This window comes from Nycticebus coucang, chromosome 19 (assembly GCF_027406575.1).
Source record: "Nycticebus coucang isolate mNycCou1 chromosome 19, mNycCou1.pri, whole genome shotgun sequence".
NCBI lineage: Eukaryota > Metazoa > Chordata > Mammalia > Primates > Lorisidae > Nycticebus > Nycticebus coucang.
The window spans coordinates 64,399,623-64,415,158 of NC_069798.1; the positions used below are offsets into that span (position 1 = coordinate 64,399,623).

The following is a 15,536-nucleotide window of genomic DNA, read 5'->3' on the forward strand; positions in this document are numbered from 1 at the left end:
CTTTTGTTTTCAATTTCATTTAATTCTGCTCTGATTTTGGTTATTTCTTTTCTTCTGCTGGGTTGGGGTTGGAATGTTCTTCCTTCACCAGTTGCTTGAGATGTCCCATTAAGTTATTAACTTCCTCTCTTTCCGTTTTCTTGAGGAAGGCTTGCAGTGCTATAAATTTCCCTTTTAGGACTACCTTTGCAGTATCCCAGAGGTTCTGATAATTCGTGTTTTCATTGTTGTTTTGTTCCAAAAATTTGGTGATTCCCTTCTTAATCTCGTCTATTACCCATCTATCCTTCAGCATAAGTTTATTTAGTTTCCATGTTTTTGTATGGGTATGCAGATTCCTGTTGTTACTGAGTTCAACTTTTATTCCATGATGGTCTGAGAAGATACAAGGAATGATTTCTATTTTTTTAAATTTGCTGAGGTTAGATTTGTGGCCTAGGATATGGTCGATTTTGGAGTATGTTCCATGGGCTGATGCGAAGAATGTGTATTCAGTTTTGCTGGGATAAAATGATCTATAGATGTTTGTTAAGTCCAGATGGTGAATGGTTAAGTTTAAATCTAACATTTCTTTGCTTAGCTTCTTTTTGGAGGATCTGTCCAGCACTGCTAAAGGGGTGTTAAAATCTCCAATAATATGGAACTGGAGGAAATCAAGTTGCTCATGTCTGTTAGAGTTTCTCTTATAAATTGAGGTGCGTTCTGGTTGGGTGCATAAATATTAATAATTGAAATCTTATCATATTGAGTATTACCTTTAACAAATATAAAGTGTCCATCCTTATCCTTCCTTATTTCGGTTGGTTAAAGCCTATTGCATCTGTGAATAGGATTGCAATGCCTGCTTTTTTCTGCTTTCCATTTGCCTGGAGTATAGATGACCATCCCTTCACCTTGAGTCTGTATTAGTCTTTTAAGGTAAGATGAGATTCTTGTATGCAGCAGATATCTGGCTTGAGTTTTTGTATCCAGTCAGCCAACCTGTGCCTCTTTAGAGAACAATTAGAATGGTTCACATTAATTGAGAATATTGATAAGCTTTTCAAGAGTCCGGTGGACATTTTTAATCCTTTTGCGACTGTGGAAGTTGGAATTTGATCAAAATTTTCTGGGTGGGTTTACTTTTGTGGTGGAGGATTACGCTAGTCTTTATGGAGGATAGGTCTGAGATATCCTGGAAAGCTGGTTTAGTTATGGCAAATTTCTTCAATATGTGAATGTCATTAAAGTATTTAATTTCTCCATCATAAATGAAACTCAGTGTAGCTGGGTACAGAATCCTGGGTTGAAAGTTATTTTGTTTTAGGAGATTAGATTAAAAGTCGATGATCATCCTCTTCTAGCTTGAAAGGTTTCAGCAGAGAGATCTGCAGTTATTCTAATATTCTTCCTCTTGTAGGTTATGGTTTTCTTGTCTGGCTGATTTCAGAATTTTCTCCTCTATATTAACTTTAGTGAAATTGATTATGATGTGTCTGGGGGATGTCTTATTCGGGTTGATTCGTACTCGAGTTCTGAAACTATCTGCTATCTCAATTTCAGAATCTCTTGGCATGTCTGGAACATTCTCTTTCATAATCTCATGAAGAAGAGACTCTGTGCCTTGTGAAGCCACTTCGTCGCTTTTGGGGATCCCTATAAGACAAATATTAGTTTTCTTCTAATTATCCCAGAGCTCTCTGAGAGAGTGATCTGTTTTTGCCTTCCATTTCTCTTCCTCTTTAGAGTTTGGGAGCATTCGTAGCTTTGTCTTCAATGTCAGAAATCCTTTCTTCTGCTTTTGCCATTCTGTTAGTGAGGGATTCTACTGTGTTTCTCAGATCTTTGAGGGCTGCAACTTCTTGTCTCAATGCGTCAAAATCTTTGGTCATTTGGTCTTTGAATTCGTTGAATTCTTGAGACATCTTTTGGGTTACTGCTTGGAATTCTAATTCAATCTTATTTGCTAGCCAGATTCTGAATTCGATTTCTGACATCTCAGCTATTTGTTTGTGCATGGGATCTTGTGCTGTGTCTGCCCCATTGATCCTTGGGGGAGTTGATCTACTCTGATTATTGATATTGCCAGAGTTTTTCCATTGATTTAGCCTCATGATTGTTTTTCACCGGTGCCTCTGGGCGTCCTCAGAGTTTGGGAGGTGTCTCTCCGAGATTAGATCCCAGCAGGATCACTCTATAGTTGCTGGACCTTTGTAGGGAGTGACCCTGTGTAGTTCCTCTGGAGCTGCCCCAGCCAGGGAGTTCTGGTTGTGGGAGCAGCTCCAGAGTGTGACACACCCGGATTCAGTAACAGGGTGGGGGCTGGTGCACACGGTTCTGAGAGTGCCTGGCGCCTGGTGACTTTGGCACAGAGGGTCCACGGCTCCAGCAGTCTCTGGCCAGGTGAAGGGCTCTGCTCAGAGGCAGGGAGGGCTCCGAAGGGCACCCGGCTACCAGAGTCCCTGGCCAGATGAGCGGGCCGGTGTGGAGGCAGGGAGGGTACGGGAGGGAGGATGCGGGGTTGCGTGGCTCCCGGCGTTCCTGGTCAGGGCGTGCGGAGGCCCAGCGGGCGCGGTGGCGGTTTGTGGGTTGGTGCCCCGCTGGTACGGAGGTCTGGGCAGCCGCGGGTCTCGGGTCTTTCAAAATAATTTCATGAATAATCTTTAAAAATGGCATCAGAGGCATCATTTACCCTGCACTGCTCAGAAGACCATTCTATTGGATGCTGGCTGTGAATCATATGCTCTGGTGCCTCGGAGCAGGACCCACAGAACAGTGTCTTGTCAGCCTCACAGAAGAGCCCCTTCACCTCAATGTGTGCCCCACTGACCTGTTCCTCTCAGATGTGGACCTGCTGAGGTCTGGCTTGCCTGAATTGCCTCTGAGTCCTCTATGTCCTGGAAACTCTTACAGATCTACTGATATCCAGGTCAGCAGTATCTCTTGGCTTTCCAAACCCCAGCAGTCCTTGGCAATTACATATCTTCATGAATATAATTTTGATTTATTCTTCATTCTTAAAGTAGGTTGCTATTACTTTGTTCTGCCTTTCCTAATTTTTTCGTGTTTCTTACACATAAATGGTTTTGAGTTTCTTAAAACGTCTTAAAAAAAGTCATCTTTTTTCAAGGAATTTAATATTTTCTTCAAAATTATCTGAAGAGAAAAATGTTTTCAGGAAACACAGACATGTCATAGAATCACTGCCCTTCAAGCTTTGTTAAATTTTTGAATTCTTTGCCAAAAATACAGTTTGAATGATAGCTAAAAGGTGAAAAAACAATGTTGTCATAATTGCCAAGTAGTAAGTCCAAGTTCAATGTGGCTAAAAAATGTAACTTCTGAGTTCAAATCAAATAATATTTTTACAAATAAAAGGTTTTTATTACAATAGCATCTAATCATTTCTTGCTAAAACTAGAAAGTTATTTGATAATATAAGATTTTACAGTGTAATGCCAATGCATTTTTTTGCATTCAGTTCCATTTAATGACGCTCAAGTGTCACTTAGCTGTATTGTCATTTCTAGCTATCCTTCTAAACTGCTTAAAAATGGCTGTCTCATCAATAATTTTCCACTGTTCTTTCTAAAGTGATAGATCTTATAATCATTTTTATTTTATATTTTCAATCTGTATTCTGATAAATCTGAAAAGGTGTTATGCACTGAACTCTGTCACTTTGGAACTCATGTAGAAGCACTACTCCCCAATATGACTAAATTCGGAGACAGAACTTTATAGGAGGTGGTTAAGCTTAAATGAGGTTATAAGGGTAGGGTCCTACTGCACTACGATTGGTAGCCTTAGGAAGAGAAACCTCTCTCTCCATGTGCATGTACGAAGGAGAGGACGTGTAAGCATATAGTATGAAGACAGCCACTTGTAAACCAGGAAGAGCACCCTCACCAAAAATTAACCCTGCCATACCTCCTGTTGCTTGAACTTCCAGCCTCCAGAACTGTGAGAAAACAAATTCTTGTTGTTTGAGCCTCTCACTCCACACATTTTGTTATGATAGCCCAAGTATACTAATATAAATTTTGATACCACAACATGGGTGATGCTGTAACAAACATCTAAAATTTAGAAGTGGCTTTGGGATTGGGTCTTGTGTTAGAGGGTGGAAATTTTAAGGTGTGTGGACATTACAGGTGATTCTAGTTAGATCTCAGACAAAAATGAGGAACATGTTATTTGAAACATGTTTTGGGGAGTGGCGCCTGTGGCTCAGTGGGTAGGGCGCTGGCCCCATATACCGAGGGTGGTGGGTTAGAACCAGCCCTGGCCAACAAAAACAGCAATGACAACTGCAACAACAACAACAAAAAAAAGGCCAGGCATTGTGGCAGGTGCCTGTGGTCCCAGCTACTTAGGAGGCTAAAGTAAGAGAATCGCTTAAGCCCAAGAGTTGGAGGTCACTGTGAGCTGTGACACCACAGCACTCTACCAAGGGTGACAAAGTGAGACTCTTGTCTCAAAAAAAAAAAAAAAAACCCACGTTTTTGGAAGAAAGATGATCTTTGTCATAAAGTGACAAAAAAAACCTGACTGAACTGTGGTCATTTTCTAATATTTTGTAGAAGTTAGAACTTGGAAGCAATGAAATTAAATATGTAGCTGAAAGGATTTCCAAGCAAAGCATGGAAGAAGTGGCTTGGTTTCTCCTGATTACTTACAGCAACAAGCAAAAGGAGATGAGTTAAAAAGGAATTAAGAATGGGTAAGCAAAAAGGACCAAGAACAAGAAGATTTGGAAAATTCTCATCCTACTCATGCAAAAAATGAGAAAGTCTGTTCTAAAGAGAACATGGAGGGTGTGGCTGAACAAACACTTGAGAGAGCGAGACTATGTCTCATAGACTTAATCAACCATCTCTGCAGAAGCCAGAAACAGTGATGGGATTATATTAGCAAAGACACTGCCAATTTGAACTAAAAGGGACAGAGAAAGGGGGATGGAATGAAGGCAAGCTGTTTGATTTCTAGATTCCATAGGCAAATACATGCTACAGTCGTCCCTCTTACCCACAGGGGTTATGTTTCAAGACTCCCACAGATGCCTAAAACCACAGATAGTATTAAATCCTACATACACGTTTCTTTCTATACCTAATACCTATGAAAAAGTCTGATTTATAAATTAGGCACAGTAAGAGATTAACAGCAATAATAAAATAGAACAATTATAACACTATACTGTAATAAAAGTTATTTGAATGTCATTTCCCTCTCTCAAAGTATCTCACTGTATTGCATGCATCCTTCTTCTTGTGAGATGATACAATGCTTGCATGAAATGAACTGAGGTAATAATGACATGGGCATTGTGACATGGAATTAAGCTACTTAGGACCATTTTCTTAAAGTGAAACCTTCCCTTCTATTCTTCAATGAAAGCAAAGAATGAACCCAAAGGTGATTCAGAGATTACCAAGGCTGTCACTCCTACTGCAGGCCTGAGCAAGGCTATTTCTAAGGTTTCAGTGGGTCAGTGGCCCTTGAAGATAGCAGCATGGTTGGGACCTTACAAGCAGCTGAAGAGATGAAGCCATCTCTAGAGTAATACAGAGAATTGTCCCTCCCAACTCCATGGGTTGCTAAGGCACAGCATCAAATCCAAACATTATTCTTAGCCTTAAAATCTAGTAGGATTTGCCTTGCTGGGTTTTGAATTTGCTTAGGACCTATCACTCCTTGCTTGTTTCCTATTTCTGTCTTTCAGAATGGGATGCTCATCCTACAATGCCTTTGTGTGGTTTCATGGGTTCTCACCTGAAAAGAAATTTTGTCTCAAGATGACTCACACCTAAGGGTCTCACCCATATTTAATTCAAATGATACTTAGATGAGATTTTGAACTTTAAAGTTGATTCTGGAAAGTGTTAAGACTTTGGGGAGTAAGGAGGTGGGATAAAAGCATTTCGCATGGAAGAAGAATTAGAATTTAGGGCGACTAGAGGTGGAAAGCTACAAACTGAATTGTGTCCCTCTAAAATTTGCACACTGAAATAAGGTCATAAAAGTGAGGTACTAAGCCAACAAGACTGACAGTCTTATAAAAAATGAAGAGCTATCTCTCCACATGCATACACCAAGGAAAGGCCATGTGAACACCCAGGAAGAAGGTACCTGTCTACACAGCCAGAAGAGCGGCCTCATGAGAACCTCACTATGCCGGTCCCACTAATCATGCACTTTCAGTCTCTGGTACCATGAGAAAGTAAATTTCTGTTGTTTAACCCACCCATGGTATTTTGTTATAATAGAGTGAGGTAAGACAAATTAAATAAAACCTAAGATGTAGTCACTAAAATAATCCCATAACATAAAGATGTATGTATGTTTTGCTTAATTTTTTAAAATCTAAACACAATGAGCGTTAACTCCTCACACTGACCTCTGGGTCCCGATCAACCCATAATGGAATCATCCAAGCCAACCCTTGTTGAATAGGACCATGCTCTTCACTAGGATTACCCAAAGGCAGGAACCAAAGGGACATCCACTCCTGGAATGAAAGAAAGGAGAAAAGAAGCACTTTAGATAAGTTTTTAAAAATAAAATATAGAGAGTTTAAAATAGTTCTGAATTTTTAAAGAACAAAGTAAGAATGCATTTAAGATTTGGTCTTAATCTATTAATCAGTCAAAATAAGGCAAACAAAAACATCTCAAATTCTCCCTAAGAACTTGAACATAATTTTTCAAAAGAAGCTATTTTTCCCATCACTTAGACAAAACATATTTTTCTAGCAACTCCAGATTTCAATCAAAATAAATTTTAAATAAAATTCAGATCTGGGGCACCGGGCCCATATGCCGAGGGTGGTGGGTTCGAACCCAGCCCCGGCCAAACTGCAACAAAAAAATAGCCGGGCGTTGTGGCGGGCGCCTGTAGTCCCAGCTGCTCGGGAGGCTGAGGCAAGAGAATCGCGTAAGCCCAAGAGTTAGAGGTTGCTGTGAGCCGTGTGACGCCACAGCACTCTACCCAAGGGCGGTACAGTGAGACTCTGTCTCTACAAAAAAAAAATTCAGATCTGCATAATGTCCAACTTTTAAGAAATATATCTTAGTCAAAAATCATTTTTGACTATTAAAAAAAGTCAAAAAAAAAAAGAACAGTAAAAAATGCCATTTTCACGTAACAAGTTTATATACTTTAAATGTGTTAGACACAGCACAATCCCTTTTAAAGTAACTGTTCAGAAGACAGGCAGCTTGACTGCTCTTACCGAGTTCTGAGCCTGGGCCATCATCTCATGGGATAAGTGAAGCAAGCAAAGAATCGTGCTCTTTGTGACACCTTTTCCCATGAAGGACATAGCATTTCCTCCACGCTCCACATAAAAAGAAGTAATGACCTAAAGAACAAATGTAAACAGTTTCGTGGTGGCTTTATTTGTAACAGTATTTAAATTTCTACCTGACTTCTCTGAATTGAATCCTAACCACATAAAAAATATATTTAGTTTATACACTTAATAACAGTTAAGATGGTACATTTTATATTATGGGTATTTTACAACAGTTTACAAAGAATTCTTAGTTTCAATATTTTACCCTTTGGAATTTATATAAAAGATGTGTGGTATCTTCCTTGGACATTTTTGTAATTTAGAATATGCTTATGATATTTTTAAAAAGTTATGGCATCTTTTAAATCAAAGATTTTATAAATATCTCATTGGAAAGTATGCATACACATTTCTAGCTTTATAAAACTCCTTGACTACCAGAGTGCCAGATTTTCTTTTCTTTTTTTTTTTATATTAGGGATTCATTGAGGGTACAAAGAATCAGGTTGCACTGATTACATTTGTTAGGTAAATACCCTCTTAAAATTGTGTCCCATCCCAAAAAAGTGTATCACACACCATGACCCCCACACCTCTCCCTCCTTCCCTCTCTCTGCCATCCCTTTCCCTCACTCCCTACAGTGTACTAGCTCATTAATTGTCCTCATATCAGAATTGAGTACACAGGAGTCTTGGTTCTCCATTCTTGTAATGCTTTACTAATAATAATGTGTTCCACTTACATCCAGGTTACTACAAAAGATGTAAAGTCTTCATCTTTTTAATTGCTGAATAGTATTCCATGATATACATATACCACCGTTTGTTAATCCATTCCTGGGTTGGTGGGCATTCAGGCTATTTCCACATTTTAGCGACTGTAAATTGAGCTGTAATAAAAAGTCTAGTTCAACTTTCCTTATGGTAAAAGGACTTTTTTTTCTTCTGGGTAGATGCCCAGGAATGGGACTGCAGGATCAAATGGGAGGGCAAGTTTGAGTTCTTTGAGGGTTCTCCATACTTCCTTCCAAAAAGATCGTACTAGTTTGCAGTCCCAACAGCAATGTACAAGTTTCCCTTTTCTCCACATCCATGCCAGCATCAGCTGTTTTGAGATTTTGTGATGTGAGCCACTCTCACTGGGGTTAGATGATATCTCAGGGTGGTTTTGATTTGCACTTCTCTAATAATTAGAGATGGTGGGCATTTTTCACGTTTGTTAACCATTTGTCTGTCTTCTTTGGAGAAGGTTCTATGCCTCTCTCTTACCCAGTGACATAAGGGATTGTTGGCTTTTTTCATGTTGATTATTTTGAGTTCTTTGTGGATCCTAGTTATCAAGCTTTTTGTGCCAAAACCATGCTGTGCCAAAACCATGGCCTTGTAGTACAGCCTAAAGTCTGGTAGGCTGATGCCTTCGGCTTTGTTTTTGATACCAAGAATTGCCTTAGCTATACATGATTTTTTTCCGGTTCCATGCAAAATGAAGAATAATTTTTTCCAAGTCTTGAAATTACAAAGTTGGTATTTTAATAGGGATGGCATTGAATCTGTAGATTGCTGTGGGAAGTATAGACATTTTAACAATGTTGATTCTTCCCAGCCACAGCATGGTATGTTCTTCCATTTGTTAATATTTTCTGCTATTTCTTTTCTTAGGGTTTCATAATTTTCTTTATAGAGGTCCTTCACATCTTTTGTTAGGTATATTCTTACGCATTTCATTTTCTCTGAAGCTACTGTAAAGGGGATTGTGTCCTTAATTAGTTTTTCGTATGGGCTGTTATTAGTGTACAAAGGCTACTGACTTGTGGACACTGATTTTATGTCCTGAGACATTACTGTACTTTTGGTCACTTCTAGGAGTCTTGTGATTAAGTCTTTAGTGTTCTCTAAGTATAAGATCATATCATTAACAAAAAGGGAGAGTTTGATCTCCTCTGTCCTCATTTGGATGCCCTTTATTTCCTTGTCTTGCCTGACTGTATTGGCTAGAATTTCCAGTACTATGTTGAATAGTAGTGGTGACAAGGACAACCTTGCCTGGTTCCAGTTCTAAGAGGAAAAGCTTTCCGTTTTACTCCATTCAATAAAATATTAGCTGTGGGTTTGTCATAGATGGCTTCAATTAGCTTAAGAAATGTGTCACCTATGCTTATATTCTTCCGTGTTCTAATTAGAAAAGGATGCTGGATTTTATCGAATGCTTTTTCTCCATCTATTGAGAGGATCAAATGGTCTTTATTTTTGCTTCTGTAGATATGGTGAACTATGTTTAAGGACATGCATATGTTAAATGAGCCTTGCATCCCTGTGATGAAACCTACTTGATCATGATGTATGACTTTTTTGATGAAAAGCTGTAGACTATTGGTTTAAATTTGGTTGAGAATTTTTGCATCTATGTTCCTTAGAGAAATTGGTCTGAAGTTCTCCACTTTAGTTGGGTTTTTTCCTGGTTTTGGTATCAGGCGGATGTTTGCTTTGTAGAACATGTTGGGGAAAATTTCTTCCTCCTCAATTTTTTGGAATAATTTCTGCAATATAGGAATAAGCTCTTCTTTGAAAGTTGGATGGAATTCTGGTGTGAAGCCATCCAGAACAGGGCCTTTTGTTGTTGTTGTTGTTGGGGTATTTTTTATTGTTTCTTTGATCTCAGTGCTTGAAATTGGTCTGGTCAAGAAATCTATCAAGGATTTAGATGCCTACATCCAAAAAACAGAGAGCGCATCAACAAAGGCTTCTTATGGAATTGGAAAAAGAAGAACAATCTAAGCCTAAACCCAGTGGAAGAAAAGAAATATCCAAAATTAAATTAGAGATGAATGAAACTGAAAACTAAAGAATCATTCATAAAATTAATGAAACAAGGAGTTGGTTTTGGCTAAGTCTAGAAAGAAGGTGTGATTCCAAATATTGATCCATTTCCTTCACGTTGTCAAATTTCTGGGCATAGAGTTTTTGGCAGAGATAATCTCTTTTATCTCCCTGGTATCTGCTGTTATTTCCCCTTTATCAGTTCTAATTGAGGTTACTAGAGATTTTACTTTTCTATTTCTAGTTAGTCTGGCCAAAGTTCATCTATTTTATTTTATTTTTTAAAAAAAACCACTCCTTTTTTCATTAATTTTCTGAATGATTCTTGTTTTCAATTTCATTAATCTCTGATTTAATTTTGGATATTTCTTTTCTTCTGTTGGGTTTAGGTTTAGATTGTTTTTCTTTTTCCAGTTCCATAAGACAGCTTGTGAGTTTGTTGATATGCTCTCTGTTTTTCAGATGTCGGCATTTAAAGTGACAAATTTTCCTCTCAAGACTGCTATATCCCACAGGTTTTGGTAGCTTGAGTCTTCATTGTTCTTTTGCTCAAGGAAGTTAAATATTTCCTCTTTTATCTCCTCCTGCACCCAACTATCATTCAGTATAAGGTTGTTTAATTTCCATGCCTTTGTATGGGGTTGAATCATTTTGTTAGAATTGAGTTCTACCTTTAATGCCTTGTGGTCTCAGAAGATAGAAGGTAAAATTCCGATTCTTTTGATTTTGTTGAGGTTTGATTTGTGTCCTAGTATATGATCTATTTTGGAGAATGTCCCTTGGGCCTGTGAGAAGAAGGTGTATTCTTTACCTTTGGGATGGAGGGTTCTAGGGTCAAGCACAGTTGTTCTGAGGTCACGTTTAAGTCCCTTATATCTTTGCTTAATTTCTGTTTAGAGAATCTGTCCAGCTCTGTAAGAGGAGTGTTAAAAGTCCTGTTATTATTGTGTTATGGGATGTCATATTGCTCAGACTAATTAAGGTCTATTTTAAGAATCTGGGAGCATTTAAGTTGGGTGCATAAATATTTAGAATTGAAATGTCTTCTTGTTGTATTGTTCCCTTGACCAATATGAAGTGTCCATGCATGTTTGTCTTTTTTGACATAAGTTGCTTTAAATCCACTTGTATTTGAGAATAAGATTGCCACCCCTCTTTTCTTTGCATTTCGTTTGCTTGAACATTGTCTTCCATCACTTAACCCTGAGTTTTAATTTGTCCTTCAAGATTAGGTGTGTCTCCTGCAGACTGCAAATAGATTGCTTGTGTTTTTTATTCAATCAGCCAGCCTATGTCTCTTCAGTGGGAATTCAAACCATTAACATTTATTGAGATAATTGATTAGTGTGGTGGAGCTCTATTCATCTTAATTTGTGAAAATCCATTGCTTAATTTTATCTTTAGCATCATTGTGGAAGCTAAGTTTTGTCTTTTTGTTTCTAGGTATTTAGTTTGCTGGTGGTCTGCTGAGATGCTCAGTATATATAATAGGTGTAAATATTTCCTGAAGATCTGGTCTTGTGTGGCAAACTTAATGTTTGCATATCTGTAAAAGATTTGCTTTTTCCATTAATTTTAAAGCTTAGCTTAGCAGGATATAGAATTCTGAGATGAAAACTGTTTTGTTTAAGTAGATTAAAGATAGATGACCATTGTCTAATGGCTTGAAAAGTTTCATTTGAGAAGTGTGCAGTCACACTGATGGATTTTCCCCTGTAGGTCAATTGGCACTTACTCCTGGCAGCTTGCAGAATCTTCTCTTTTGTCTTGACTTTGGACAAGTTTATCAGAATGTGTCTTGGAGAAGCTTTATCACAATGTGTCTTGGAAAAGCTCTATTTCAGTTGAGGCGACCTGGGGTCTGATATCCCTCTGAATGGAGTATGTCAGAATCTTTGGCAATATTTGGGAAATTTTCATTTATGATATCCTCTAGTAGGGCTTCCATCCCTCCAAGGTGTTCTTCTTCCCTTTCTGGGGTATCTGTAATTCGTATGTTTGAATGCTTCATGAAGTCCCATAATTCTTTCAGTGAATGTTCTGCTTTCTTTTTTTTTTTTTCTGTTTCTTAACCTACCTGACTTAGCTCAAGAGCTTTATCCTCTACCTCTGAAAATCTTTCTTCTGCATGGTCTAGTTTGTTATTGATACTTTGTACTGCACCTTTAAGTTCCCTGACTGACTGCTTTAATTACTTTAGCTCTGCTATACCCTTTCTATATTCCTCATATCATTCATCTCTTGATTCTGATTTTGGATTTCCTTTTGGTTATTTTCCACCTTCTCATCAATTTCCTTCATTGTTTTTACCATCCATATTTTAAATTCCCCTTCTGTCATTTCAAACATTTCTTTATACATGGGCTCTTCTGCAATAGGTATCTCATGATCCCTTGGGGGGTGATGGTGGGGGTTGCTCTGGTCTGGTTTTTCGTGTGGCCAGGATTTTTCTGCTGTTTCTTCCTCATGAGTACTTTCTTTTTGTCTGTTTCCTTGTCCTACTTTTTCCTTTCACTTTCTCTTGCTCTTTAAGTTACCATGCCTCTGACCTGAGGTACTGAAGTGTCCTTTTGGTAAAGGACTAAAAGGACAAGAAGAGTGATGAACAAAAAAGGGATAAAATTTTTAAAAAGAAAAGAAAGGAAAGGGGGTGAGTAAAAGGGAAAATTGACAAAAAGAACAGAGGAAGGAGTAATAATGGTGTACAATAGGGCACTTTGACCCACACTCACAAATTTCAACCTCTGTAGGGGCTAGGTTGGGTGGGACCCTTGATGTCTGCAGCTCTTTGCCAACCTGAGCAGACACAGGACCCTACTTCTACCAAATGGAGAAGAAAAACAAAAATACTATAAATCAAAACAAAACAAACAAAAAGCCTTATGAAATAAAATTGGGGGAAAAAACAAATATCAAGGGCAGAAAAACTAGGAAAAATGAAGTTATTATTAAAGAAGGCAACAATGAAAAAAATATATTTACACAATAAACATGAAGAAAAAAGAAAAATCTGGAGGGGAAATTTTTAAAAAAGAAAAAAGGAAAAAAATTTTTTTGAAAAGAAAAAACAGACAAACTATCAATAACAACAACAAAAACTATGTATATATATCTGGCTGAACATTGCCTGGGCAACAGGTGATCTTCAGGGATAGGACATAACTAATCACAATACAGCTTTATAAGATGGAGACTGGAAGCCTCTGCTGACTTCTATGCCCTCAAAGGGTTGGGAGCCTAGATCTCTCCTCAGCCCACTTAATAAACATGCCTCGACCTTTACAAACCATGCCCTTGGCTAAGCAGTGGATATCCCAGGAAAAGGTGTGCTGCTCAAATCTCTCCAGAAATGGCTGCCTGCTTGTCAGGAACCTGGAACAGCCTTACTTTGGGACCCTGAGGGCTGAGCCTCCAAGGCAACTTTCCCACAATGGCTGTGCAGAGCCTACAGCTGAACAATGAAACCTACATTCTGCCCCCAGCAGCTCAATTCTGGCCTTTGGAAGCTGTTCAAAGTCACTTGCTCACTCACTCAAGGTCCCCTAGAACCAACTTAGCTCTAGGACCCCGAGGGCCTAGCCTGCAAGGCAGCTCTCCCACAATGACTGCATGCGGCCTGGAACTGAACAATGAAGCCTCCACTCTGCCCAGCAGCTCAGTCCTATCTCTGGGCTCTGTTCAAAGTCACTTGCTTGCTCACCCAAGGTCTCCTAAGGTAACTCAGCCGAGTGCCCAAGTCCAAAAAATCCTGCAGAGAAGGCCTTCCCTGTCTGCACACTCTCACTGCTGCTGCAGCTGCTGCCACCTGTAGCTGCCACAGCAGGTGGCCTCAGACCAAAGGCAAACACTTGCCCCTTCTCCAATGCGTTTGTCCTCCTCTTGTGGTCTCAATGTCTCCTGCTGCCTCCCTGCGCCCCGAAGAGATGTTTCTGGACAAGCCCACATTTGTGAGGTGCCTATAGTCTTCTGTCCCCTATCTCACCACACCCAGTTTCAAAACAGCTGTTTCTTGTCCACCATCTTGCTCTGCCTCCTGCCAGATTTTCTTGCACTGAACATTCACTGTGATAATTTACTGAGCTATATACAGTGGAACCTCCATAGCTGACTGCCTTGCAACATTAACCACCTTTTCAAGATGATCTAATTTTCATAGACTAGACATGTGCCACAGGCCTAGTTTCTTACATTGACCATCTCCATATGTTGACCAGTTTGTTACAGTCCCTTAGGTGTTCAACTTACAAAGGTTCTACTGTATTTATGTTTGTGTATTTTTTGCATGTGCTATATTTCACAATTAAAAAGATTAAACAAAAGAAATGAGTAAACAAACTGCCTTAATGAAGGAATGTAAATATAAACTTTACTTCACTTTTCTTGAAAAATAAGAGTATAAAAATATATTTAATAAAAATCATTAATATATAGCTATTATGATGAGTTATATAAATGTATAGTTTTCTACACTAAATATAGTGATATACATGTGTGATGTACTTGTGACTGGTACAAAGTAAAAGTAACCAATAAATTAATAGTAAATAGCTATGGTTGTTATTTGTACTTACCTCAAGGAGACCTGACAAGTACTTAATACAAATTTCAAGTGGCTTTGTGAGAACGGAATGTGAGCTCCATCCCGGAAATGCAGTGAGGTGAGCCATCCCCCGTAAGGTCCGCTCCAGGGAAGGCAGGCCGTAGAAACGGGGAGCGTCTGAGACCCTCAGGCACTGGAGCAGTTTCAGAGCTAGCTGCGTTTGGAAAACGTAAAGAAGTTCCAAGGATTTCCTACGCATGTAAAAGGGGAAGAGTCAAAAAAGGGGAAGAGTCAACCATCAAGCAAGCATGATGGGCTTAATGGACACTCTAAACAGCTGCAGAAGACTACTTACAATTAGCTATTTAAAAAGTCTGAACTAGACAAAATGGCAGAAAATATTTTCTCTCAAAACAAGATATTTTTCAAAAAAAAAGCATAGCTAAAATAATAATTAGGGTAGATGATATAAAATACAGGTAACAATTACAAATGCAAATGCCACCCAGTAATAAAACAAAAAGTTAAATTCACACTTAGAATTTTATCACCATATATTACACCTATACTTTAAAGCATTCAGTATTATGAAAAAGTTTAATTTTTAATTAGATGAAACATATTGCTGTTTCCTAGAAAATTATTAGGTCTCTAAATATGAAATGTCTGATTTTTAATCAAAAATTTGGTTTATTAATCTCAAACAAGCAGCAGTATAATTAATCAAAGTATGTGCCTAACTAATGACACAATTCTGCCATCTTAATGGTAGCTTGTTCATCCCAGCAGTGAAGAAACCTAGACAGCGAGTGGCAATGAAATCGTGAAAGGCGTTTTCCACAGCTTGTTGAGAATTGAATATTTTTCCTTGTGAGAAGTGGTTCAAAGCCTAAAAGAAGTGAC

The 15,536-nt window shown here is 38.5% G+C and overlaps 1 protein-coding gene across 1 annotated transcript in view; it reads right to left on the bottom strand.

Annotated features, from left to right (window-relative positions):
• The window catches only part of RTTN (rotatin), a 181,849-nt gene that overhangs the window by 71,099 nt on the left and 95,214 nt on the right, over positions 1 to 15,536 (bottom strand). The window contains exons 28-30 of the mRNA XM_053571779.1: positions 14,665 to 14,884; positions 7,214 to 7,342; positions 6,380 to 6,490 (exon numbers count right to left, since the gene is read on the bottom strand). Of these exons, the coding sequence (XP_053427754.1) occupies positions 6,380 to 6,490; positions 7,214 to 7,342; positions 14,665 to 14,884 (460 nt within the window). The remainder of the gene's footprint in view (positions 1 to 6,379; positions 6,491 to 7,213; positions 7,343 to 14,664; positions 14,885 to 15,536) is intronic.